At 45.8% G+C, this 27,758-nt stretch overlaps 1 protein-coding gene across 1 annotated transcript in view; it reads left to right on the top strand.

Moving 5' to 3' along the window:
- The window catches only part of SUSD1 (sushi domain containing 1), a 141,332-nt gene that overhangs the window by 28,403 nt on the left and 85,171 nt on the right, over positions 1 to 27,758 (top strand). Inside the window, exons 4-6 of the mRNA XM_062206717.1 lie at positions 6,169 to 6,321; positions 7,007 to 7,186; positions 26,719 to 26,898. Of these exons, the coding sequence (XP_062062701.1) occupies positions 6,169 to 6,321; positions 7,007 to 7,186; positions 26,719 to 26,898 (513 nt within the window). The remainder of the gene's footprint in view (positions 1 to 6,168; positions 6,322 to 7,006; positions 7,187 to 26,718; positions 26,899 to 27,758) is intronic.

Here is a 27,758-nt window from a genome sequence, read left to right on the forward strand (position 1 = left end):
CACTTCCAATCCACCTTCCTGCTGTGACCTGGGAAAGCAATGAAAGATGGCCCAAGTGTTTGAGCCCCTGTACCCACATGGGAGACCCAGAAGAGACTCCTGGCTCCTAGCTTCAGCCTGGCCCAGCCCTGACCATTGTGGCTACTGGGGGAATGAACCAGTGGATAGAAAATATCTCTTTCTGTCTCTCCCCCTTTCTCTCAATCTGCCTTTCAAATAAATAAATAAATCTTAAAAAACAAACTTTATGTTGAGTGAAACAAGCCAGACATAAAATATACGCAATGAAAGATTCCACTTACGTAAAGTAAGACAAACCTAACTGTGGAGACAGAACTTGAAATAGTGGTTGCCTTCTGTCTTGGAACATTCAGATCTAGTGGAACAAGCCATGTGGCCACTTCCCAGGCCCAGCCAGGGACCCTTGGGAACGTGTGTCTGCCTGGCTTGGACCTGGACTGTGACGGAGCAGCTGGTGTTCTGGGGGACGTGAGTCAGAGAAGAGGCAAGGGCCTTTCCTGGAGCGCTCACAGCTCACATCATTGAGGGCTTCCTCTCTGCCAGGCACTGTACTAAGTGCTTTCCGCCTGTGTCTTAGGTAATCCCCACCAAACACCCTTCTATAATTAGCTTCCCCCTACAGAGGTTCACAAAGGTTAAGGGACACACCGTGTCAAGTACAGCCGGCAAATGGCAGAATCAATTTTCAAACCTGGAGCTATTTGGCTCCCAAGCCCGTGCTGGCAATGGAAAACATCAACTAGAGCCAGTGGGGAGGGCCCTGGGACCCCAGCAGAGTGTCGGTCACTTAGGCAAGTCTGTGCTTCAGTTGCTTCATTTGTAAAAACAGAGAGGGTGGTGATACTGACCTCATAGGGTTGTTGTGAGGATTAAACAGGTGAAAATAAACAGTAATAAATAATGGAAGTGTTTGGAACGGGGCTAGACATGTAGAAGATGGCATGCAGGAATTACTGTTATTAATGATCATTATAACAATTATTGTTATTAGGTTGTTGAGTGACTGTGTACAAAGCACGCTGGTTAGTGATTTCAGTGACTCATGCAAAGCCGATCGGTGTCCCAAAGTCCCAGGTCTTTCCCATACCACTGCACTCAGCCCTGACTCCCCCAACAAGGACTTCTTGTGCTGCTCATTTTTAGAAACCTACTGAACAATCCTACATTCATTTCCATTCATTATTTTTAAGATGTCTGGGGCAGGTGGACAAGCTGTATCTCTGTCCCTGGTATGTTGAATAATTTCACTGGTGGCTTGGATAAAGTTGCAGAAAATTTTCTTATTATATTTGCAGAGGACAGTAGAGCTAGAGAGAGCAGATTCCTAACTGGAACTTTAATAATAATAATAATAATAATAATAATAATATCTTGCTACGGGATGGGTGTTTGGCCTAGATCCTGCACCCCAGATTGGAGTACCTGGATTGGATTTGATGTTTGCCCCCAGCTCCTGACTCCACCTTCCTGCCAACTCTGGGAGGCAGCCCTAGTAACCCCTAACACCCATGCAGGAAACCTGGATTGAATTTCTGGCACCCAGCCTTGATCTGGGCATTTGAAGAGTATACGCTCTCTCTTCCCAATAAATAAATAAAAGTTTATATGTTAAAAAAGAAAATAGTTAAAAAAACAATCTTTCTAAGCTGGAACGATGAGTCACATCTAAGACCCCCCTTAGGCTTCTTCAGTGTTGCCTTCATCTCTACAATTTGTAGAATGATGCTGATTTTACTTTACTTATTATCCTTTTTTTTTTAAAAAAAATTTTTTTTATTTATTTATCTGAGAGGTAGAGCTACAGACAGAGAGAGGGAGAGACAGAGAGAAAAGTCTTCCATTCACTGGTTCACTCCCGAAATGACCACAGCAGCTGGAGCTGGGTTGATCTGAAGCCAGGAGCCAGCAGCTTGTTCCGGGTCTCCTACGCGGGTGCAGGGGCCCAAGCACTTGGGCCATCTTCTGCTTTCCCAGGCCACAGCAGGGAACTGGATTGGAAGAGGAGCAGCCGGGACACGAACTGGTGCCCATGTGGAATGCTGGTGCCGTAGGCTGAGGCTTAGCCCACCATGCCACAGCGCCGGCTCCTATTTATTAAGAATCCTTTCAGAATAATTACCCCAGACTCCACGATTCTATTATCAGTGACTTTTAAGCTCTGTTTTATGGGCCTCATTTTCCCTAACTCTTTGTTGTGTCTGGACACTATTTACTCTGATATTTTCCACTGCTAGAGTATTTTCTCCAATTTTTTTTTTTTTTTCAGAAAAGAAATGTCAGTGGTGTAATTCCTAAGATCTTTCATGTTCTAAAATGTCATTTCTCTGCTTAATAGAGCGTGATGTTTGTTCTGTTCTCCTTAGAACTCTATAAATGTTACCCCATGGCTGTGCAGAGTTCAGTGTTTCTGACAAGAAGACCTGGGTCAGGCAGGGTCTCTCTCTCTTCACAGAATATCATTTGTTTTCTTTAGGGGGTCTGAGATGTTTCTCTTGTTCCACGGGATTCAGAGAGATTTTGATTTTTCTTTAAAAAAATGACTTCGTTGGCATTTGCTAAAATGTACTCATTTAAAATATGTAGTTCAGTATTTTTAGAATATTTTTAAAAGATTTATTTATTTTGAAAGAGTTATAAAGAGAGAGAGGGAGAATCTTCCACCTGCTGGTTCACTTCCCAGATAGCTACAACAGTCAGCGCCCATATGGAGTGCCACAATGCTGGCCCGCAGGACATAGTTTTTATGGAACAATTATGCATAGATTTTGAACTTTAAAAAAAATTATTTATTTTTTTTGAAAGGCAGAGTTACAGAGAGGCAGAGGGAAAGAGAGAGAGAAGTCTTCCATCCTCTGGTTCACTCCCCAAATGGCTGTAATAGCCAGAGCAGGGCCGATCCAATCCAGGAGCCAGGGGCTTCTTCTGGATCTCCCACACAGGTGCAGGGGCCCAAGCACTTGGGCCATCTTGTACTGCTTTCCCAGGCCATAGCAGAGAGCTGGATCAGAAGTGCAGCAGCTGGGACTCTAACTGGTGCCCATAGGGGATGCCGGTGCTGCAGGCAGTGGCTTTACCCACTATGCCACAGTGCCAGTCCCAGATTTCTAACTTTTTATACCAAAGTTTAATTCTATTTTCCCATGAATTTTCTAAATTTGTGAGACAGACAGACACGCACACACACACACACATACACACACAGAGATGGGGGTGGGAGGAGACAGGGAGAAGGAGAGAGAAAATGAACACTTCCATTTGCTGATTCACTCCCTAAATGCCTGCGATAGGTGGGATTGGGCCAGGCTGAAGCCGCGAGCTGGCAGCTCCATCCAGGTCTCCCAGGTGGATGCCAGGAACTCAGGTACTTGAGCCATCATCGCTGCCTCCCAGGGTCTGCACTGGCCAGAAGCTGCAGTCAGGAGTCAGAGCCACAGGGACTCAAACCCATGCCCTCTGATTTGGGACATGAGTCCTAACTACCAGGCTAAATGCCTGCCCCTCCACAGACTTTTGGAAACCCCAACGTATATTCATAGACGTCTACACATATCGCTATAAACTAACAACGGAACATTCCCACCATCCCCAGAAGAAACTCCAAATGCATTGGCACTCTCCCTCCTGCGGCCGTCCTAGGCCACCGCTGGCCCGCGTTCTAGCTGTGTAGATTTGCGTGTTCTGGAGACTTCGTGTGTCAGGGTCACACGACAGGGAGCATTTGTGTGAGGCTGAGGTTTTCACACAGTTCGTGTACTTATGTCAAAGACTGCCTTCCCTCGCAGCCATCCCTTGGCCTTATCTACCTGGGCTGGGAGTCCTGCACCCAGGGCGTGAACACGCTGGGGGTGGACCTAGGGAACCCCAGAACCTGGAGGTGGGCAAGGGAGCTCCAGGGAGAGAGAGAGAGAGAGAGACTGCAGGAAGACAAGTATGGTCAACACTGTTCTGGGGCCTGGTGGCCAGGTCTAAGTTTCAGTTTTCAGCCAAAGCCCTATGTTATCCTCATATCATTATCCACAGTGTTCATTTTCCAGTGTTCATGCCTCTTACCTTAAATGTCCACGTGGACTTGGATGTACAAACCAAGGGCTTTTCCCTCCTTTCAGATGATTTATTGAACCCCCACTCGCATCTCTTCTGCAGTTCCCCTTAACTAGATGTTGAGTATTTTGGGTCTTTCCCCATAACATTTTGTTCACATCCCATAATTTCTGTGTCCCATAACTTCTCCTTTTTTCCCATTTGTTTTTGGAGAATTCCTCAAGTTGGGATTTGCAAATCTGTCTTCCAGCAGCGAGCAGCCTCCTATTCAGTGTCTCTGTTGAGTTATTTTTGGCATTCCTGTTTCGTTTTAATTTCCAAGATTTCATTATTTTCTCAGGAGTTCCCTCTCCCCTCTCCCCCTCTTTAAAGATTTATTTCTTTACTTGAAAGGCAGTTACAGGAAGAGGCAGAGAGAGAGAGATCGGCCATCTGTTGGTTCACTCCCCAAATGGCTGCAACAATTGGAGCTGGGCTGATCTGAAGCCAGAAGCTTCCTCCAGGTCTCCCACGTGGGTGCAGAGGCCCAAGCACTTGGACCATCTTCTACTGCTTTCCCAGGCCATAACAGAGAGCTGGATTGGAAGTGGAGCAGCCAGGACTTGAACTAGTGCCCATGTGGGATGCCGGCACTGCAAGCAGAATCCTAACCCTGCAGGCCTCAGGGCCAGCCTCTGTGCATCTGTTCTGTATCAGAGGGGTCTTGGTTATTTATTGCTGCAATACCTGCTGCCCACACTTGCCCCTGTACTGAATGGCTTAACACGCTGACCATTTCTTGTTTCTCCCAATCCCACAGTTTGACCGGGTGGTTCTGGTTCATGGGCTGTGGCCTGGGTCCCTTGGGAGGAGACATTCAGCTAGTGCCTGGGCTGGTCTGGCAGGTTGCTGCTGGCTGTTGCCCAGGGCACTCTGCCCTCCCAGTGGCCTCTCTCCTCCCTTGGTGCCTCATCTCCAGGGCCACTCTGACTGGCCTAGCCTCTCTCCCCAGCACAAGGGCCTGCACCTGCAGCCATGGCCACTACATTCTAGGAGGAGGGAGGAAGGAGCTGGCAGACTTGTTAGGCCTAAATCCAAAAGGCACAGTGCCACTTTTGCATGCTCTTGGCCTGAGCCAGTGTCAGGAGCAGCCCCAGGGGAGGGAGTTTCACGCCTGATGGGAGAAGAGAAGTGGGTGGCCATTGCGAGAAAGGGCTGGTGGGCTTGTTGGCAGCCATGTTGGAGGCTGTCTTTCACGGAGTTCCCCAGAGTTGGCTGCACTGAAGGCACAGGTTGATCAGAATTGGGGCCTCTGTAGGCACCTGCAGCAACTGACTGAACTGCTGCTTTTCAAACAGTGATCAGTGTGAGCGATGAGACGTTTGTGGTCTAAGAACAAAAATAAACATTAAAAATAGAATGAGTTTTAATAGAGCTACATTAAATAAATTTATTTATTATTTGAAAGGACGAGTTACAGAAAGAGAGGGTGGGAGAAACAGGGGAGAGAGAGAGAGAGAGAGAGGGAAGAGAGAGAGAGAGAGAGAGAGAGAGAGAGAGAGAGAGAGATTGCTTTCACCCACTAGTTCACCCCCCAAGTGGCTGCACAAGGGCTGGGCCAAGCCGAAGCCAAGAGCCTGGAACTCCATCTGAGTCTCCCATGTGGGTGCAGAGACCCAAGCATTTGGACCATCTTCTGCTGCTTTCCCAGGCTCATTAGCAATGAGCTGGATCAGAAGTGGAGCAGCCGGGACTCAGACTGGCACCCTCATGGGTTGACTGTGTTGCAGGTGATAGCTTAACCAACTTGTGCCACAATGCTGGCCCCAGGAATTGAATTTTTTTTAGCACACTTTTTATTGGGGAATGGTGATGGTTGTTGGTTTTTGTAAATTGCCAGAACACATCAACAGATATTTTATTGAGCACTTTGTATATGTTGAATGCCCCAAGTGTGAAGGATATGTGAGAACCCTTGATGAGTAAAATGAAATTCATGGTTCGATTGCAAACAAATGCATTCATTTAGAAGGAGAGACTGAGGATGTGAGAACATGACTGTTGCCATGTTCCCCCTTATTTTGCTTTTTCCATTTTTCTCTTCTCATGTTCGGGATGGGTCTCAAGACATCGACGAGTGTGAAGTTTCTGGCCTGTGCAGGTACGGAGGACGCTGCGTGAACACTCAGGGGAGCTTTGAATGCCACTGTATGGATGGGTATTTGCCCAAGAATGGGCCCTCGCCTTACCACCCAGCCAGAGACGCCACGCTGTGCACAGGTGGGTTTCTGCCGGGGATGCAGCATCTCGGGGTGAGGTTCTGTTGATGGTGACTTTCCCTGGCTCTGATGTTTGTCGATCTGTGTTGGGGATGTGGGTGGAGACGATCTGTGTTGGGGATGTGGGTGGAGACGATCTGTGTTGGGGATGTGGGTGGAGACGATCCCTTCTTTGTAATTTGTACAACCTACAAAACAAAGCAAAAGGGAGCCTCAAGATACAAGGGACCCTGTTACAGAGGCTAAACTTAGCCAACTTCAGAGAGGGTGAGCAGCCAATAACTGTTGTCATAGTAACAACTGCCTTAGGGAGTAAGCACCACCGATCTGTTAAGGACCTATGTCCGGAGTAACCCCGAACATGATAAAGGCACATGTGTCTTAAGGCAGGTCTTTTGCAACTCAGATTTTCTACTTCCTTGGACTGGACTCTTTGTATGAGCTCGTGGGGGGTTGATGGCTGGATTCTTTCAGCTTTGTGCATGTACAGATAGGCACATATCTCCGGTAGGCCAGAGGACTAGATAAGGATACTCATTGGAAACAGGCCCAGAAGTGTGGACCTGAACCCGTGTGCTTCAGATACGGCGGGCTGTCTGTGGGGAGTGGGTCCAGGTGGAGCGAGACTGTGAGTTCTCACGATTCCCATTCCCAGGCTAACGAATTTGACATGAATTTATTTTCAGAACTAGACTGTGGCACCCCTCCCGAAGTCCCATATGGCTACATTGTAGGAAATTTCACCTCTCGGCTGGGCAGCCAGGTTCATTATGCTTGCAAAGATGGCTTTTTCAGTGCCACCAAAGACACAGTTTCAAGATGCACAGCCTTGGGTACATGGGAGACCCCCAAATTATACTGCCAAGGTAAGTTTCTGAAAGTTCGTTTCCCAGCTTATCCTGCCTGGGGTTGTTCATCTTTCTCTCTAAATTCTGCTGTGGGGTAGTAAGTGAATTGTATCAAGCCAGTAAATCCCATTTGTTTCTAATAGGTTTTCAATTGATTCTTTTGGTATTTTCAGGAATAATACTAGGAATAATGACTAGTTTTTGGCTACACACACACACACACACAATCTCAGGAATACATCCATCCATTCCCATTTTAGTATGAGGTTTTTTTTTTTTTTTTAAATCAGAAATAAGTTATTTTTATCACATGTCTTTTGGACACAGCATGTAGGAAGGTGATTATATGTTTTTTCTCCTTTTAAACATTATTTCCCCATAGTGATCGGCACTAATTGCTAGAATGAATTTTACTGGTCTTTGGTGTTTTGTCCCTTTAGTCTGGGTTATATTTGCTAAATTTAACTAGAATTTTTGTGTGATAATCCTAAGATTGTTTTCTATTTCTGTGCCATTTCTGTTTGGTTTGATAACAATGTTATTCTGAATTTTGGGAAAAGAATGTAAAAGCATTTTCCCCACTATTTTCTGGAACATGACAAGCAGAATTAATAAGAACTTTGAAAACTTCACCTGGAAAACCATCCGGTTGTGGTACTTGGATTACTGTAAACATTTCTTATTAGGTCTTGGGTTGTTTTAAACATTCTTTTTGTAGTTCCTGGTATGTTTAAATCCCTTTTTGAGCCAATTTTGGTAATTTGAGTATTCCTAGATAATGATCTATTTCTTCCAAGTTTTCAAATCTATTCACTTGGAGAAGTGTAAAACCCTCATGCTTCTAATGTTCTATAGTTATAATTGTTTATAACTGTTTATAGTAGTGAAATATTGGATACAACCCCAAATGTCTATCAATAGGGAATGGGTTGAATATATCATGATGTATCCATAGAGTGGTATATCAGGTATTTTATAAAGTTATGTTAGCAAAGAGTGTTTGTTGGCATAGGTAAGTATCAACTGTGTATCTCTGAGTTACAAACTCTGTGAATAACATGATCTTACTTTTGAAGAATGTCCTATGTACAGGTATGCTTAGGAAAAAAATTCAGAAGGCCAATTTCTTTTTTTAAAATATTTATTTATTTATTTGAAAGTCAGACTTACAAAGAGAGAGGGAGAAGGAGATACAAAGAGAGAGATTGTTTATCTACTGGTTCACTCCTTACATGGCAGCAACAACCAAGGAAGAGCCAGGCCAAAGCCAGGAGGCAGGAGCTTCATCTGGATCTCCCATGTGGGTGGCAGGAGCTCAAGCATTTGGGCCATCCTCTCCACTGCTTTCCCAAGCCCTTAGCAAGGAGCTAGATCAGAAATGGACCATATGGACCTGCCCCACGCCCATATGGGATGCTGGAATCTCAGGCAGCAGCTTAACCTGCCATACCACAGTGCTGGCCCCAGTAATGCCATTTTCATTGAATTTCTTGCCTAACTGGGACTTGCAATAGTGTACCTGGGTGAGTTCGTCCTTTTGATATTCTTGTGGGCTGTTCAGGTTCTAAGCACATTTGATAGTTAATGATCATCCTTGGAGGTTAAGAAATTCTTTTTTTTTTTTTTTAAGAAAAGATTTATTTATTGGAAAGAGTAACAGAGAGAGAGGGAGAAGGATCTTCTGTCTGCTAGTTCCCTCCTCAAGTGGCCTCACAGCTGTGGCTACACCGGGCTGAAGCCAGGAACTCTCTCCTGGTCTCCCACGTGGGTGGCAGGGGCCCAAGCACTTGGGCCATCTTCCGCTGCTTTCCCAGGTGCAATAGCAAGGAGCTGGATCAGAAGTGGAGCTGTCAGGTCTTGGACAGGTGAGCATATGGGATGCCTGCTCCTCAGGTGGTGACTTAGCCTGCCACTGCACCATAGCACTGGCCCCCAGTGCCCGGAGCTTAAGATATCTGAAGGCCTATTGTAGTTCTAAGATGATCTTTCAGTGGATCAAATAAAATGCAGAGCTGAGATTAAATTGTGCCGGCATGCACATCAAAGCCCCCTCCAAGGGCTTAGGTAGGGAAGCCCGAACGAGGCGGTTCCTGGTACTCAGACGGTTAGCGGTCCCCTGGATGACGGGGCTGATTCCATTCCCCAGAGAGCTGGGATTTGGGAGCACCATGGCTTCTTTCTCATCCTCTCCTAACGACTCCCTCTGCTTGCCCTCGGCCGCCTCCCCTGTCCCCTGGCACCACGTGGCTTCCCACGGCAGTGCCCGCTCCTTGGAGCACACGCACGCCTTCTGCTTTACCCTCCAGCCTGCAGCCTCTTTGCGGGCTCCAGAAGCTGGGCCCCGTGCCAGCCGCCACTCTATTTTCAGCTTGGTTATGAAGCCACTAACAGCACGAGCAGGCTGTGAGCATGGCTGCCAGGGCAGCTCTGGCACAGACAGCGGGCTTAGTGGCTCGGGCTGGGCTTCCCCCGACGCTGAGGCTACAGTTGGTGGATCCTGTCGTTTGCTGTCTCCTGGCCACGGCAGGGGTGCCTGTGACACAGACCCGTGGCCTCCGTGTGAGTGGACCTCAGAGAGCGGCGGTAGCACAGGAAAAGTGGCCTGGAAGCTTCTAAAGGCAGGAGCCTCCGTGGCCCATCTTCCTGTCTAGGTAGGAATGTATTGAAATGTCAATCACACGTGCCCATCGATTCTCTGGCGTTGCATTTCCTGTAGTCTGTTGTTATTATTTCTTTAATTTCCAGAAAAGTTACAAGTTGACAGCAGCTTACAGAACCTGATTTTTTTTAAAAACAAGATTTGTTTTATTTCTTTGAAAGGCAGAGTTAGAAAGAGAGAGAGAGAGAGATCTTCTGTCCGCTGGTTCACTCCCTGAATGGCCACAACATCAAGCACTGTGCTGGGCCGAAGGCAGGAGCCAGGAACCTGGTCTTCCCTGTGGGTGCAGGGGCCCAAGCACTTGGGCCATCTTCTGCAGCTTTCCCAGCTGGATTAGCAGGGAGCAGGATTGGAAGTGGAGCAGCTGGGACATGAACCGGTGCCCATATGGGATGCTGGCATCGCACACAGCAGCCTTGCCTGCCGCGCCACAGTGCCAGCCCCAGAACCTAAATTTTCGAAATTCAGCCATGCCAGGCGCAAGGTGAGGGAGTCCCTTTAACTCTGTTCTCATCAACAACACATCCAGAGTCTGAGTCTGATGCCATACGTGGTCACTACTGCACCTAAGGACGTCGAGTCTGGGGGCACAGAAAGACAAGTAGACCCCTGACGAGGAAAGAAGTGTGAGACCCCGTGGGTTATACAGGCAGGATGGCTGAAAAGACTCCGAGTGGAAATGGATGGTTATGGGAAAGGGCTGGCATTCGTGCTTTTTCCTTTGAGCACAAGGCAGGGGGCCTGCCTGTGTTCCGGTCCGGTGAAGAGTGGTTTCTCACGTGGGCAGCCCAGCTGTAGGACTCCGGGAACATCTGTCCTCCAGGTGTGTCCCCTACTTCATGGGACCGTCTCATTCTTTCAGGCTGGGAAGTCTCACCCCCAGTATGTGTGCTGCTGAGTCCCTTTAGGAATCCACTTGTACACTTGCTCCCTGCAGCCCTTTCCCCATCCAGCAGCAAGCACAAACCTCTTACAACATAGATCGAATTATCCTCTTCCCTTGCTTAAAATGCTCCTGACAACATTGAAGTGGCCCCTGCAATTGGGATCAAATCCAAACTCCTAACCTTGGTTTCTGAAGGCAATGGGGCTTTGGCCCTTTTGACTTTCTAACAGGTTTTGTCTCTCTCCGCTGCCTGCAGCAAACTCGTCAAGCTCTTATCAACCTCAGGACATTTGCACATGTTTTGTCCTCTACTTGAAATCCATCATGTCTGCTTTCAATTAAGAAAAAAAAGTGCTAAGAGCTATATACTGTAAAGTTTACTGTTTTAGCTGTTTGTAAGTATACACATCGGGGCATTAAGTATATTCACAATGTTGTACAGCTGTCATTGCCATCTATTTCCAAAACTGTTTCATCATTTCAAACATAAGGTCTATCTCCATGAAGCAATAACACCCCATGGGGCTGGCATTGTGATGCAGTGGGCTAAGCTGCTGCCGGCAGCCCTGAGCATCACAGAGCACGGGTTTGAGTCCTGGCTGCTCCACTTCCAAACCAGCTCCCTGCTAATGCACCTGGGAAGGCAGAGGAAAATGACCCAGGTATTTGGGCTCTGGCCACTGAGGGTGGGAGACCCGGATGGAGTTCCAGGATCCTGACTTTGGCTTGGTCCAGCCATTGTTGCCATTTGGGGGAGCAAACCAGCTGACGACAGCGTGTTGCAGATGACAGTGGTACCCACTACACCGCAGCGCTGGGCGCCCTTTCTTGATTCTTGATCATCTTGCTTTGTTCTCTGGTTCTCGATGCTTGCTTCTTACTTGGCCTGACATCTTTATGCTTTGATGAAACAGGAACCAAGGCCTTGCTTTAACTCTTGTTTCTCCCTGTCCATGCATGTGGTCCTCATGGGCTGGGCAGCCCAGTGCTGTGGCTGGCGGCGCAGGCTGAGGTTCTCCTTTGAGTTGGTCATGAAGGGCAGGACACGGTTTCTAATGGCTGCCGATGGAGGACTGAGGCTGCTGGAGGTGGCCAGCATGTCCAGGCTAATGTGGTTGATAGATTGGTTTCATTTCCTGTTTCATAGAGAAGTTTCAGGGCCAGGACAAGAAAGCTACTTACCTCCTGTTACTAGCTTATGTCCCACGCTGAGAACCCAAAGTACTTTTCTGGAAGGTGGATTCTTATTTATTTATTTGACAGGCAGAGTTACAGACAGTGAGAGAGAGAGGCAGAGAGAAAGGTCTTCCTTCCTTCGGTTCATTCCCCAAGTGGCCGCAACGGCCGGAGCTGTGCCCATCTGAAGCCAGGAGCCAGGAGCTTCTTCCTGGTCTTCCATGTGGGTGCAGGGCCCAAGCACTTGGGCCATCCTCCACTGCCTTCCTGGGCCACAACAGAGAGCTGGACTGGAAGAGGAGCATCTGGGACAGAATCCGGTGCCCCAACCGGGTCTAGAATCCAGGGTGCCTGCACCGCAGGCTGAGGATTAGCCTAGTGCGCCACAGAGATGGGGGGCAGCGACAGAAGCGGTGGAGGCTTTCGAAGGAGAGGGATGCTGGGGTAAACCTGGCCTTGCACACGTGTGGTCTAGAACCCATGCAAAGGACTTGTTGCAGCTGAGTCAACTCTTTGCCATGGGAGATTTTCCTAGTGGAGCCCCATCTCATCTCAACAAAGTTGGGAAGAGTGTGAAAGACTTCTGGCCCACACTGAAACACAAATTAGTGCATTCGACTGTGGGGTGACAGTTAAATTTCAAATGCATGGGATGCCACTGACTCTCTTTACTTATTTTTCATCTGAGAGAGAGAGAGAACCCCTGCATCCTCTGGTTCACCCCCAAATGCCTGCAACAGCAGCCTGGGCTGGGCCAGGCCAAAGTGAGGAGCCTGGAGCTCAATCTGGGTTTCCCTCGTGGGTGGCAGGGTCTCAGTCACTTGAGCCATCACCTGCTGCCTCCCAGGGTGCACACTGGTAGGAAGCTGGAGTGGAGAGTAGAGTCAGGACTTGAACACGGCACTTGGTAGGGGCAGTGGGCATCCCGAGCAGTGGTTGCCCTGCCACACGTCTGCCCCGGAATTTTCAGCACTAATGTAGAAAGGATTTGGAGACCACATCTGGGCTCTGCACGGATGAGGGCTGTGGGTGACAAAGATGCCCACCAAGAGGGGGGGGGGGATGGGAGGGGACAGCACACCCATCCTGTGCTTCTCCCCCATGTTCCAGGTGATGGGCGGTTTTGCTTGTCTGGCACCTCACTATATATTGATCTTTTTTATTTTGTATTTATTTGTTTTTTTAAGGATGTATGTGTTCACACAGAATGTGATCTCTGCCTTTTTTTTTTTTTGAAGATTTATTTTATTTATTTGAAAGAGTTACAGAGAGAGGTAGAGACAGAGAGAGAGAGGTCTTCCATCTGCTGATTCATTCCCCAAATGGCCGCAATGGCCAGACCTGAGCCAATTCGAAGCCAAGAGCCAGGAGCTTCCTCCAGGTCTCCCACGTAGGTACAAGGGTCCACGGACTTGGGTCATTCTCTGCTGCTTTTTCAGGCCATAGCAGAGAGCTGGATTGGAAGTGAGGTAGCTGGGACTTGAACTGGCAGCCACATGGGAAGTGCTGCAGGCTGGGGCTTTAACCCACTGTGCTACAGCACTGGCCCCTTATCTTTATATATATACATATATATATACATATATATGTATATATATATGTATGTATATATGAAAATTTTATTTATTTGGAAGTAGAGTTATAGACAGAGAGGGAGAGACAGGGAGAAAGGTCTTCCATCCTCTGGTTCACTTCCCAGATGGTCACAAGGACTGGAGCTGTGCCGATCTGAAGCCAGGAGCCTGGAGTGTCTTCCTGGTTTCCCACGTGGGTACAGGGGCCCAAGGACTTGGGCCATCTTCTACTGCTTTCCCAGGCCACAGCAGAGAGCTGGATTGGAAGAGGAGCAGCCAGGACATGAACCATTGCCCATATGGGATGCTGGCACTGCAGGTGACAGCTTTACCCGCTTCCACAGTGCCAGCCCCTATTTTAATTATTTGAAAGGCAGAGTTACAGAAGGAGACACACACATTATCCACCCCCCCCCCCCACACACACCTGGAGGGGAGAGAGAAAGAGAGAGATATTGATTGATTCCATCCTCTAGTTCACTCCCCAAATGGCCACAACAGCCCAGCCCAGGCTGGAAAAGACCCAAGCTGGGAGCAGGGAACTCCGGAACTCTATCCTGCTCTCCCATGTGGGTGCAGGGGCCCAAGTACTTGGGCCACATTCCACTGCTTTCCGAGGCATGTTAGCAGGGAGCTGGATCAGAAGTGGAGCAGAGGTACTTGAACTGGTGTGCATAAGGAATGCTAGTGTTGGCCGGCGCTGTGGCTCAATAGGCTAATCCTCTGCCTGTGGCGCCGGCACACCGGTTCTAGACCTGGTCGGGGCGGCGGATTCTGTCCCGGTTGTCCCTCTCCCAGGCCAGCTCTCTACTGTGGCCTGGGAGTGCAGTGGAGGATGGCCCAAGTGCTTGGGCCCTGCACCCCATGGGAGACCAGGAGAAGCACCTGGCTCCTGCCTTCGGATCAGCGTGATGCACCTGCTGCAGCGTGCCGGCCGCGGCGGCCATTGGAGGGTGAACCGATGGCAAAAGGAAGACCTTTCTCTCTGTCTCTCTCTCTAACTGTCCACTCTGCCTGTCAAAAAAAAAAAAAAAAAAAAAAAAAAAAGAATGCTAGTGTCACAGGCAGTGGCTTAACCCACTGCACCACAATACCGGCCACAGAGTTATATTTAAAAAATATAGGAGAGGACACTTTCACTATGGGAGAAGAACAGGTATGTTAGTATATTAGTCTGTTTTTCATTACTCCAGTAACACACCTGAGCTTGTTTAGCTCGTGGTTTTGGAAGGCCAAGGCCAAGGGGTCATACTTGGGTACCCTTGCTGGCCAGGTCCCAAGGTAGCACAGGCCATCACAAGGCGGACAAGGAGTGCACATGCGGCTCTCTGTCCTCTGATCTCTGTCTTCTCATAAAACCAGCATTTAATCATGGGGGCTCCATGCTCCTGGCCTTCTCGAACCCTAACCACCTGCCTTCAGCACCATAGTAGGGTTAAGTTCCCACCCTCTGCTGCCTCCCAGTGGACTGACTTTCAGCTCCGGAGACCGTGAGGGCCACACTGCAACCCCGTCCCGATCAGAGCAGCTGAACTGTCGGAGTCTGAGTAGAGGTGTCTCGTGGAGATGCTGGGGTGATGTACCTGGACCCTCGGGGCCCTCACCGCCTACCACTGTCCCTTATTTCCGGGTCATGGGTAAAGCTTCTGGTTGGAGTATAGGGCGTGGAAGAGACTTACGTCTGATGTTGGGTGAAGATGCAATTGATTCATGTCATTTTCTTCTATTTTCATACTTTACCAGAGCTGCCATCTACTCCTTGTTTGTTTATCCTGGGAAGATTTTTTCCTTTGTTGGGGGGAGGGGGCTGGTGGATATCAGTAAGAGGAATAAATCCATTGTTCATTTCCCCTGGCAGCTAGCACAATGTCTCCTGCGCTTTCTAGGCATTGCCAGTCACTTCTTTTCGATTTCAGCTTGTAATTTATTGATCGCTGAAGCAGTCTGAGAGAAAGCCTTGCATTACTGTGTTAACTATCATGATTGTGCTGATGTTTGCGGCTGAATGGCAGCCAACGTGAGTGACACGTGTGGTGTCGTCCATTGCTGATGAACCCCATGCATTGCTTATACTTTGCCTCACACAGATTCCCTTCTGAAACATTTTCTTGGGTAGAATATTAAAGCCAGCAGCGGGGATAAACATTTTTACCTTCAAGATATGAGATCAATGCAGACCGAAAATTTGACCCTTAGAATGAACACAACACATTTTGCCCCCACCCCAGGGAGACCCATTTGGAAGTTGATTACTTGAATAAAATCACAGACAATAGGGGAGTAAGGAAAAATTTCCAACTGTGCTCATAATTAGTTGACTGTATTCTTGATGCAGATTCCAACGTTGTTATTTAATAATGTAATTAGCCAGAGAAACATGGGCTTTCATGAACACCCTGGTGCATATGCAATGCAAATTTGTGCTTATTTTGTCTTTTCTTTGGATATAAATGGTTTGAAAATGTTTATTTCTTTGTGATAGTAAGAGTGGGAAGGTTTTTATGTAGAATTATTATTATTATTTTTTTTAACAGGCAGAGTTAGACAGTGAGAGAGAGACAGAGAGAAAGGTCTTCCTTCCGTTGGTTCACCCCCTAAATGGCCACTACAGCCAGGAGTCAGGTACCTCTTCCTGGTCTCCCATGCGGGTGCAGGGCCCAAGCACTTGGGCCATCCTCCACTGCCCTCCCGGGCCACAGCAGAGAGCTGTACTGGAAGAGGAGCAACTGGGACAGAATCCGGCGCCCCAACTGGGACTAGAACTCGGGGTGCCAGCGCTGCAGGTGGAGGATTAGCCTAGTGAGCCACTGCACTGGCCTATATTTTATTAAAAAAAAAAAAGATTTATTTATTTACTTGAAAGGCAAAGTGAGCGAGTGAGAGAGAGAGGGACACAGAGAGAGAAAGATAAAGTGGAGAGAAAGAAAGAGATGGATCTTTCATTTTTTGGTCACCTCCTCAAATGGCCACAAGAGCCAAGTCTAGGCCAGTTTGAAAACCTAGCCTAGGACTCCATTCTGGTCTCCCACATGGGTGGCAGGAGTCCATTTACTTGGGCCATCTTCCATTGCCTTCCCAGATTCATTGGCAGGAAGGGGCCGAAGCAGGGCACCTGGGACTTGAACTGGCTCTTTGCTATGGGATGCTGGCATTGCAAGTGGCGGTTGCTTAACCTGCTGTGCCACAATGCCAGACCCATAGGATTATATTTCACAGTTTATTTTTTTAAAGATTTATTTATTTTATTTGAAAGAGTTACACAGAGAGAAGGAGAGGCAGAGAGAGAGAGGTCTTCCATCCACTGGTTCACTCCCCAATTGGCCACAACGGCTGGAGTTTCGCCGATTCAAAGCCAGGAGCCAGGAGCTTCCTCCGGGTCTCCCACGCAGGTACAATGGCCCAAGGACTTGGGCCATTTTTTACTGCTTTCCCAGGCCACAGCAGAGAGCTGGATTGGAAGTGGAGCAGCCGGGACTTGAACTGGTGCCCATATGGGATGTTTGCACTGCAGGCGGCGGCTTTACCCGCTACGCCACAGCGCTGGCCCCCGTAATTTATTTTTATTCATTTATTTTTCATGTTATTTGAGAAGAAAGAGAGAGAGAGCTTTTGTCTACTGTATTTTTCCCCCAATGCCCACAACAGCCATGGCTGGGCCAGCTCACAAGCTGTGCATTCAGTTGCCTTACCAAACACCCATCCTTAGAATTATGTTTAAAAATAGTTTTAAAAAATTAAAAATTTATTTTAGATATAGAGAAAGAGAGGTCTTCATCCACTGGTTCACTCCCCAAATGCCTGCAGTAGTCAGAAGCCTGGAACTCTATCCAGGTCTCCCACATGGGTAGCAGGAACTCGAGTACTTGAGCCATCGCCTGCTGCCTGCCAGCGTGTGCATTAGCAGGAAGCTAGAGTTAGGAGCAGAGCTGGGACTCTTTTATGGGATACTGGTGTCCCAAGCGATGTCTTAACTTCTATCCAAATGACTGCCACAGAATTATGTTTTTGTTATCCTCTGTAGCTGCTGTTGGATTAATTGTTGAGTCCCTCTTAATAGGAAGCATTAGTTTTCTTGTGTACCCCTCAAGCATGGTAGAATGCCTATGACAGGGCCATATTCCAAGCAAGATGGAGGCCAGACCATCTCATGGTGCATCAATACCAAGAAGGCTTCAGAGGGGCAACCACACAGCTCCAGAAGGGAGTCTATTGCCAGCAGCTCTTGTGTTCTAGGAAAGTTCTTGGAGACAAAATGGGGCAGAGGGAGTTGTCATAGAAGCTTCCAGAATGGTTTGAGTGCTCCTTCATGCAGTCTTCTCCTGAGGTGTTAACTGATCCATCAGGTCAGTCCTACTCAGGACCTGATGTGACCCCTTTGCTGCATGCAAGGCTGCCCAGATTTAATGGACCTGGACTCTGGGATCCTAACAACCATAGTCTGATTATTTGCTATATCTTTTTTAAAAATTATTATTTGAAAAGCAGAGAGAGAGACAGATAAACAGACAGAGGGTGGCAAGGACCCAAGTACTTGAGCCATCATCTGCTGCTCCTTAGGATGTGCTTTGACAGGAAGTGGACCAGGAGTTAAAGCCAGGCACTTTCTTTCTTTTTTTTTTTTTATTAAACTTTTATTTAATGAATATAAATTTCCAAAGTATAGCTTGTGGGTTACAATGGCTTCCCCCCTCCCATAACTTCCCTCCCGCCCGCAACCCTCCCCTTTCCCGCTCCCTTTCCCCTTCCATTCATGTAAAGATTCATTTTCAATTCTCTTTGTATACAGAAGATCAGTTTAGTATATATTAGGTAAAGATTTCAACATTTTGCCCATATAGCAACATAAAGTGAAAAAACTACCATTGGATTACTAATTATAGCATTAAATAGCAATGTACAGCACATTAAAGACAGAGATCCTACATAATTTTTTTTTCAAATTAATTAATTTTCTATGCCATTTCCATTTTAACACCAGGTTGTTTTTTTTTTTTTTTCATTTCCAATTCTCTTTATATACAGAAGATCACTTCAGTATATAATTAGTAAAGACCTCATCAGTTTGTGCCCACACAGAAACGCAAAGTATAAAAATACTGTTTCAGTACTAGTTATAGCATCACTTGGCTTTAGACGACACATTAGGGACAGATCCCACATGGGGTGTAAGTACACAGTGACTCCTGTTGCTGATTTAACAATTTGACACTCCTATTCATGGCGTCAGTAATCTCCCTAGGCTCTAGTCATGAGTTGCCAGGGCTATGGAAGCCTTTAGAGTTCGCTGAGTTTGATCTTATTCCGATAGGGTCATAGTCAAAGTGGAAGTTCTCTCCTCCCTTCGGAGAAGGGTACCTCCTTCTTTGATGGCCCCGTTCTTTCCATTGGGATCTCACTCACAGAGATCATTCATTTAGGTCTTTTTTTTTTTTTTTCCATGATATCTTGGCTTTCCATGCCTGCTATACTCTCATGGGCTCTTCAGCCAGATCTGAATGCCTTGAGGGCTGATTCTGAGGCCAGAGTGTTGTTTAGGACATCTGCCATCCTATGAGTCTGCTGTGTATCCCACTTCCCATGTTGGATCTTTCTCTCCCTTTTTGATTCTATCAGTTAGTATTAGCAGATACTTGTCTTGTTTGTGTGATCTCTTTGACTCTTAGACCTATCAGAGCTATCAATTGTGAGCTGAAATTGATCACTTGGACTAGTGCGATAGCATTGGTACATGCCATCTTGATGGGATTGTGTTGGAATCCCCTGGCACATTTCTAACTCCACCATTTGCGGCCAGTCCGATTGAGCATGTTCCAAATTGTTCATCTCCTCCCTCTCTTTTTCCACTCTTAGATTTAACAGGGATCACTTTTCAGTTAAAATTTAAACACCTAAGAATAATTGTGTGTTAATTACTGAGTTCAACCAATAGTACTAGAACAACAACAACAACAACAAATACTAAAAAGGATAAAGTATTACATTGTACATCTAAAGTCAGGACAGGAGCTGATCAGTTCATTGTTGCTTATAGTGTCCATTTCACTTAACAGGTTTCCCCTTTGGCGCTCAGTTGTCACCGATCAGGGAAAACAAATGATATTTTTCTCTTTGGGACTGGCTTAATTCACTCAGCATGATGTTTTCCAGATTGCTCCATCTTGTTGCAAATGACTGGGTTTCGTTGTTTCTTACTGCTGTATAGTATTCTATGGAGTACATGTCCCATAATTTCTTTATCCAGTCTACTGTTGATGGGCATTTGGGTTGGTTCCAGGTCTTAGCTATTGTGAATTGAGCTGCAATAAACATTAATGTGCAGATGGCTTTTTTATTAGCCAAATTAATTTCCTTTGGGTAAATTCCAAGGAGTGGGATGGCTGGGTTGTATGGTAGGGTTATGTTCAGGTTTCTGAGGAATCTCCAGACAGACTTCCATAGTGGCTTAACCAGTTTGCATTCCCACCAACAGTGGGTTAGTGTCCCTTTTTCCCCACATCCTCTCCAGCATCTGTTGTTGGTAGATTTCTGAATGTGAGCCATTCTCACCGGGGTGAGATGGAACCTCATTGTGGTTTTGATTTGCATTTCTCTGATTGCTAGTGATCTTGAACATTTTTTCATGTGTCTGTTGGCCATTTGGATTTCCTCTTTCGAAAAATGTCTATTGAGGTCCTTGGCCCATCTCTTAAGTGGGTTGTTTGTTTTGTTGTTGTGGATTTTCTTGATTTCTTTGTAGATTCTGGTTATCAATCCTTTATCTGTAGTATAGTTTGCGAATATTTTTTCCCATTCTGTTGGTTGCCTCTTCACTTTCCTGACTGTTTCTTTTGAAGTACAGAAACTTCTCAATTTGATGCAATCCCAAATGTTAATTTTGGTTTTGACTGCCTGTGCTGTTGGAGTATTTTCCAGGAAGTCTTTGCCTGTGCCTATATCTTGCAGGGTTTCTCCAATGCTCTCTAATAATTTGATGGTTTCGGGTCGTAGATTTAAGTCTTTAATCCATGTTGAGTGAATTTTTGTGTAAGGTGATAGGTATGGGTCTTGCTTCAAGCTTCTGCATGTGGAAATCCAATTTTCCCAGCACCATTTATTGAATAGACTGTCCTTATTCCAGGGATTAGATTTGGATCTTTGGTCAAATATAAGTTGGCTGTAGATGTTTGGATTGATTTCTGGTGTTTCTATTCTGTTCCATTGGTCTATCCATCTGTTTCTGTACCAGTACCATGCTGTTTTGATAACAACTGCCCTGTAGTATGTCCTAAAATCAGGTATTGTGATGCCTCCGGCTTTGTTTTTGTTGTACAGGATTGCTTTGGCTATTCGAGGTCTTCTGTGTCTCCATATGAATTTCAGCATCATTTTTTCCAGATCTGAGAAGAAGGTCTTCGGGATCTTGATGGGTATTGCATTGAATGTATAAATTGCTTTTGGGAGAATAGACATTTTGATGATATTGATTCTTCCAATCCATGAGCATGGAAGATTTCTCCATTTTTTGGTATCCTCTTCTATTTCTTTCTGTAAGGTTTTGTAGTTTTCATTGTAGAGATCTTTAACGTCTTTGGTTAAGTTTATTCCAAGGTATTTGATTGTTTTTGTAGCTATTGTGAATGGGATTGATTTTAGAAGTTCTTCCTCAGCCGTGGCATTGCCTGTGTATACAAAGGCTGTTGATTTTTGTGCATTGATTTTATATCCTGCTACTTTGCCAAACTCTTCGATGAGTTCCAGCAGTCTCTTAGTAGAGTTCTTTGGGTCCCCTAAATAAAGAATCATATCATCTGCAAAGAGGGATAGTTTGAGTTCGTCCTTCCCGATTTGTATCCCTTTAATTTCTTTTTCTTGCCTAATAGCTCTGGCCAAAACTTCCAGAACTATATTGAATAGCAGTGGTGAGAGAGGGCATCCCTGTCTGGTACCAGATTTCAGTGGAAATGCTTCCAACTTTTCCCCATTCAATAGGATGTTGGCCGTGGGTTTTTCATATATTGCTTTGATTGTATTAAGGAATGTTCCTTCCATACCCAGTTTGCTTAGAGTTGTCATCATGAAAGGGTGTTGTATTTTATCAAATGCTTTCTCTGTGTCTATTGAGAGAATCATATGGTTTTTCTTCTGCAGTCTGTTAATGTAGTGTATTACGTTGATTGTTTTGCGAATGTTGAACCATCCCTGCATACCGGGGATGAATCCCACTTGGTCTGGGTGGATGATCTTTCTGATGTGTTGTTGCAATCTATTGGCCAGAATTTTATTGAGGATTTTTGCATCTATGTTCATCAGGGATATTGGTCTGTAATTCTCTTTCAATGTTGCGTCTCTTTCTGGCTTAGGAATTAAGGTGATGGTGGCTTCATAGAAAGAATTTGGGAGGATTCCCTCTTTTTCGATTGCTCTGAATAGTTTGAGAAGAATTGGAGTTAGTTCTTCTCTAAATGTCTGGTAGAACTCAGCAGTGAATCCATCTGGCCCTGGGCTTTTCTTTGTTGGGAGGGCCAAAGCCAGGCACTTTCTGATATGCAATGCCATTGACTCAAGCTGTGTCTTAACGGCCATGCCAAATGCCTACCCCCCTGGCCCTATCTTACTAGTAGTGTGACTTTTGAGTGTGATGTAATCACTTAGGGCCTCCATTTTTTTTTTTTTTTTAGACAAACTATTTTATTTTTATTTTTATTTATTTATTTGCCAGGCAGAGTGGATAGTGAGGGAGAGAGATAGAGAGAAAGGTCTTCCTTTTTGCCATTGGTTCACCCTCCATGGCCGCTGCGGCCGGCGCGTCGCGCTGATCCAAAGCCAGGAGCCAGGTGCTTCTTCCTGGTCTCCCATGCGGGTGCAGGGCCCAAGGACTTGGGCCATCCTCCACTGCCTTCCGGGGCCATAGCAGAGAACTGGCCTGGAAGAGGGGCAACCGGGATAGAATCCGGTGCCCCGACCGGGACGAGAACCCGGTGTGCCAGCGCCGCAAGGTGGAGGATTAGCCTGTTGAGCCACAGCGCCGGCCGGGCCTCCATTTTTATACGTGTGATGACATGGGGAAAAAAAAACCATGTATTTTGCGTGGTGCCCTGTGGGGAATAAATAAGAGATTACAGATCTGAAGTAGGATTTCAGTGAGGGTTGTAGTTTAAATTCTTGAGGCCTGAACAATTTTCTAGAATTTTCCATACGAGGTTGATACTAGTTGTTGTGGAGCTTTTTCCTCTACTCAACTATTTGGGGTTAGGTAGGTGTTTGTTACCTCTTTTGGGTACTAATATGGAAGTCTTGTCTGTCTCGTTGTTTGTACTTAAGATGTCTGTGCCTCTCTCTGGAAAGTAAATGCTACTTAATTATCATATCAAACTAGCATTTATTGCATCCTGAGCAATGATATAGTTGTAAGAAATCAGTGATTGGGGCCAGCGGCATGTAGTAGTGGGTAAAGCTGCTGTCTGCAGTGCCAGCATCCCATATGGGCACTAGTTTGAGTCCCTGCTGCTCCACTTCTGATCCAGCTCTCTGCTATGGCCTGGGAAAGCAGTGGAGGATGGCCCAGGTCCTTGAGCCCCTGCACCTGTGTAGGAGACCTGGAAGAGCTCCTGGCTCCTGGCTTTGGATTGGCGCAGCTCCAGCTGTTGCAGCCATCTGGGAAGTGAACCAGCGGATGGAAGACTTCTCTCTCTTTCTCTACTTCTTCCTCTCTGTAGCTCTGCCTTTTGAATAACTAAATAAATATTTTTTTTTAAAAAGAAGTCATTGAACAACTATTTATTGAGTAGTTATGTAAAACCAGTGATTTTAGGTAGGTTTGTGGAGGTACAAGAATGACATAAAAAAGATTCTGATTTTTAGAAACTATCCTACATTTGGGAAGACATAATATTTTCATTAGAAGTTACTAAATCTTCAGAAAATAAAAGTCAAATGAAGAGTGTTGATAATACTCATAGAAGCATAGATAATATTTATTCTTACTTCCTCCTGCCTGTCACTTCGCATCTGATCTATCACTAAGAACGTTCAGTTCTGTTTCCAGAATGCATCTCCAGTCTACCTTCTACCATCTTCGCCATCACCTCTGAAGTCCGTCCACCTCCCGCTGACCCTGCCTGACTTTTCCCTTTTGTTCCTGTTCTTCTCCAATTCTCCCGTTTGATCCAACAGTCAAAGAGGTCTAATATATATATAGATAGATAATATGTAGATAGAAAAGCAGAGAGAAAAAGAGAGAGAAAGCACTTCCCTGTCTACTGGTTTACTCCCCAAATGCCTCCCAGGGCTGCATCTGTGGGAAGCTGGAGTCAAGAGCCAGAACTGGGAATTGGACCCAGGTACTCCAGTATCAGATGTAGACATCTTAACCACCAGCTAAATGCCTGCTTCCTGACATTCTCTCTCTCTCTCTAAGACCTGTCTAGTTATCTTCTATACTCTTATTTCTTTAGGGATTCTCCCCTAACCTAACTACCTGTCACTTTGTTCCCTGCCTAACCTCTCCATGGAGCTCTTCCGGATTCTGGCTTTAGATACTTAAGCCCACATAAACCTATAATCTCAACCTCTTCACTGATGTTCCTGCTTCTTCCTGCTGCTACAGAATGACTTCTGGCTTAAACGGGAAGATGTTTTAGCCGTCAACAATGACTGGGCAGTCTTAGGAAATATTAACCACCTGTATGGTTGGCTGCTTGTGTACACTCAGATGTACTCATATCTTGCAGTATTTCTGGCCAGTAAATATATCTAAAGGTTCAGTGTTGGAAAATCTTGAGAGCCAAGAGTCTTGTGTCTGGTAAACAAGTACAAAATGGAACAAAACCTGTGCGCAAACATGAGACATGTGGGGTAGACAGAGGGAGATGATGAAGTGACTACTTGTTCTGGTCCCCTATCTACTCAGGACTTTGAGTCCGTGTGGACCGAAAGGCTAACTTTTTTCTTGAATCTCGTGACCAAATGACCAGTTGGGTGGGTTGGGCTGTTGTGTTAAGGGCTTTGTGATAACGACAATGACAACAGTTGAGAGCTTGCTCTGGGAAGCCTCTCTCAGGGAGATAACTGATATCCTGCAACACAGCCAGCATTCATGAAGGGATGGAAAACAGTATAGTTCCACTAAAACCATTAATTCTGTGTCAGAGGCTCCTTTGAGCAAAGCCATCTATTTTTCTTTTTCAAGATTTATTTATTTATTTGAAAGTCAGAGTTACACAGAGAGAAGGAGAGGCAGAGAGAGAGAGAGTTTTTGTTTTACATTTTCAGCCCTGAGTTCTAGAATCTTTTACTGTAGCTTGAGCTTCCCACTCGCCTTCAAGTGATGATGGAGACTTACCTGCACATTTCACTGCCGTTCGTGTTTCTTCAAAGCCAGCCTGGGTTCTCCCTCTTCCTTAGGATATGCATTTTTTGTCAATCATGGTTGTTTTGAATTTATTTTTAGGAAAGACACATATACAGATTTTTAAAAAAATACTGAAATATTTGAAGATGACTTTCTCGGTTCTTATGTGAAGTACAATTTAGTGGGTCCACAGTGGTAATATTATCACCTTTCTCCTTTAGATGTACTTCTCTGGAAATAGTCCACTGCCTTCTAGTAGCTAGGGTTATACAGAAAAGAAATTTCAAATCATTTTTATAATTTTTAATTTTGAAAACAGTTTCACTTATTTATTTGAAAGGCAGAGAGAGTGAGAGGGGTAAAGAGAGAGTAGGAGAGGGAGAGGAGGAGAAAAAGGTTGATTGATTTTCTGTCTGCTGGTTGTTTCCCTAAAGGTCCACAACAACCAGGTCTGGGCTAGGCTGGGCTGGGAACAGGAGCTGGAAACTCTATCCAGGTCTTGCATTTGGGTGGCAGGGGCCCAAGTATTTGAACTACTACTATCTGCTGACCCCCAGAGTATGCCAAAGCAGGAAGCTGGATTGCAATTAGAAGAACCCACACTTGAATCAGGCACTGTGATGTGGGATACAGGCATTCCAAGCTGTCTTCTTTTTTATTTTCCTAAGATTTTTATTTATATATTTGAGAGGTAGAGTTACAGAGAGAGGGAGAGACAGAGAGCAAGGTCTTCTATCCACTGGTTCACTCTCCAGATGGCTGCAATGGCTGGAGCTGCGCCGATCCGAAGCTGGGCGGATTGGAAGCCAGGAGCCAGGAACTTCCTCTAGGTGCAGGGGTCCAAGCACTTGGGCCATCTTCTGCTGCTTTCCTGGGCCATAGCAGAGTAAGTTGGATTGGAAGAGGAGCAACTGGGACATGAACTGGCACCCTTATGGGATGCCGGCACTGCAAGAGGAGGCATAGCCTACTATGCCACAGCGCCAGCCCCAGAGCCAAGCTGTGTCTGCCACTGTGCCACAATGCCCGTTAAATAATTCTGATGTTGTCTTCCTATATGCAACTGTTTTTTTTTTTCTTTCTTTCAAAGGTACATGCAAGGGCAAATGTCTGGTACGGTGGTTAAGTACTGCTTGGGATGCTTACGTCCCATATTCAAGTCCCTGCTCCACTTCCAATTCCATCTTCCTGCCAATGTGCACCGTGGGAGGCAGCAGATGATGATTCAAGTATTTGGGTCCCTCCCAACCACATGGTAGATATTCTTTGAGTTCTGAGTTCCAGCTTTAGCTTGGCCCAGCCCTGGCTGTTGCAGGCATTTGGAGAGTGAACTAGTGGATAGAAGATCTTTTTCTTTGTTTCTGTCTCTTTGCCTTCCAAATAAAATGAAACTAAATAAAAACTTAAAAAAAAAAAAAACAGAAACAAAGACCAAAGAGTATATAATATTTTTAAAAAGGTATATAGAAACTGAGTGTTTAGAAAGTACTTTATCCATTAATTTATATTAAAAAGTTGATGTTTTGTATATATTTACTATTCAGTTAATAGCAGTTGCTACAATTTCATTGTCATTTATGCAGAAGTTAATGGTCAACAGACATATAGTAAAAGGGACCAAAAATATTAATGTTTAAAAGAACCCTAACGTATTATTTCACAGACTGAAGAATTCTTTATATGTAAATAATCTCATAATGTGTGTCCTCTATGTGTGCATATTTGGAAATTTCATTATGTTTTAGGCATACTTGTTTTCTGTACTTCTGAGCAACCTTATTTCATATCCCTACTTGGGATTATTTGCTGGGGTGAGTATTTTCTTGTTCCCCACATGTGCCGTGATTCAATGTCTGTCTCTAAAACAGAATTTGCAGAGTTGGAAGTTCAGGCTCATCACGAGTGATCTGTTGCTTGCCTTCACAGAGATCGACTGTGGCAGCCCTCCTCACGTGCCGGCCGCCATCTTGGTCGGCAACCCCAGCTCCAGCCCGGGCGCCGTGGCTCACTATGAGTGCCAGGAGGGCTTTGAGAGCCCTGGAGGAAAGATCACCTCTGTTTGCACATCGAAAGGCGTCTGGAGAGAGAGCACTTTAACCTGCACAGGTGCTGATTCCATTCTTCTGGGAACAAAACAGTCAATGAGAGCGGGAGGCATGGGCCACTAGGTTGCTGCCTCCATCCGGGTACTGTGTCTGGCGTGCCATTTGCCTGGGGAGGCACATGCCTTAGATTTGTCAGCTAAATCCTCATGACTTAGAGGGTGGGTTGGGGAAATAAGCTGAATGAACATTTCATGCGTCCGTCTTTTGAAACTTACCTTCCATCACAGTGGTTCTTGTCTCCTCTGCTTGGCTGGCTATGATTGCCTTCTCCCTTCCCCACCATCTCCCATAAGCTGTATTGACAGCTGTTCAGAAAAAATGTGGTTTAATGGAAAGAGGTTTCTGAATGTTAAGTTAATTGTCAGAAAACAAACATAAAATTTACCTTCTTAGCCATTTTTAAGTGTTTAATTCCATATTGTTGTAGAACCCATCTCCAAATCTTTTCACCTTGCCAAGTTGAAACTCCATAGCCTTTTTTTTTAAAGATTTATTTATTTATTTGGAAGGCAGAATTACAGAGAGGCAGAGGGAGAGAGAGAGAGAGAGAGAGAGAGAGAGAGAAAGAGAAAGTCTACCATCTGCTGATTTACTTCCCAAATGGCTGCAAAGGCTTAAGCTGGGCTGATCTGAAGTCAGGAGCCAGGAACTTCTAGTCTCCCACATGGGTGCAGGGGTCCAAGGACTTGGGCCATCTTCTACTGCTTTCCCAGGCCACAATAAAGAGCTGGATTGGAAGTGGAGCAGCCAGGACTCAAACTGGTGCTCATATGGGATGCCAGCACTGCAGGCAGTGGCTTTACCCACTACTCCACAGCACCAGCCCCTCCATAGCCTTTGAACAACAATGTCCCATTCCCC

Source organism: Lepus europaeus, chromosome 12, assembly GCF_033115175.1.
Source record: "Lepus europaeus isolate LE1 chromosome 12, mLepTim1.pri, whole genome shotgun sequence".
Classification (NCBI taxonomy): Eukaryota; Metazoa; Chordata; class Mammalia; order Lagomorpha; family Leporidae; genus Lepus; species Lepus europaeus.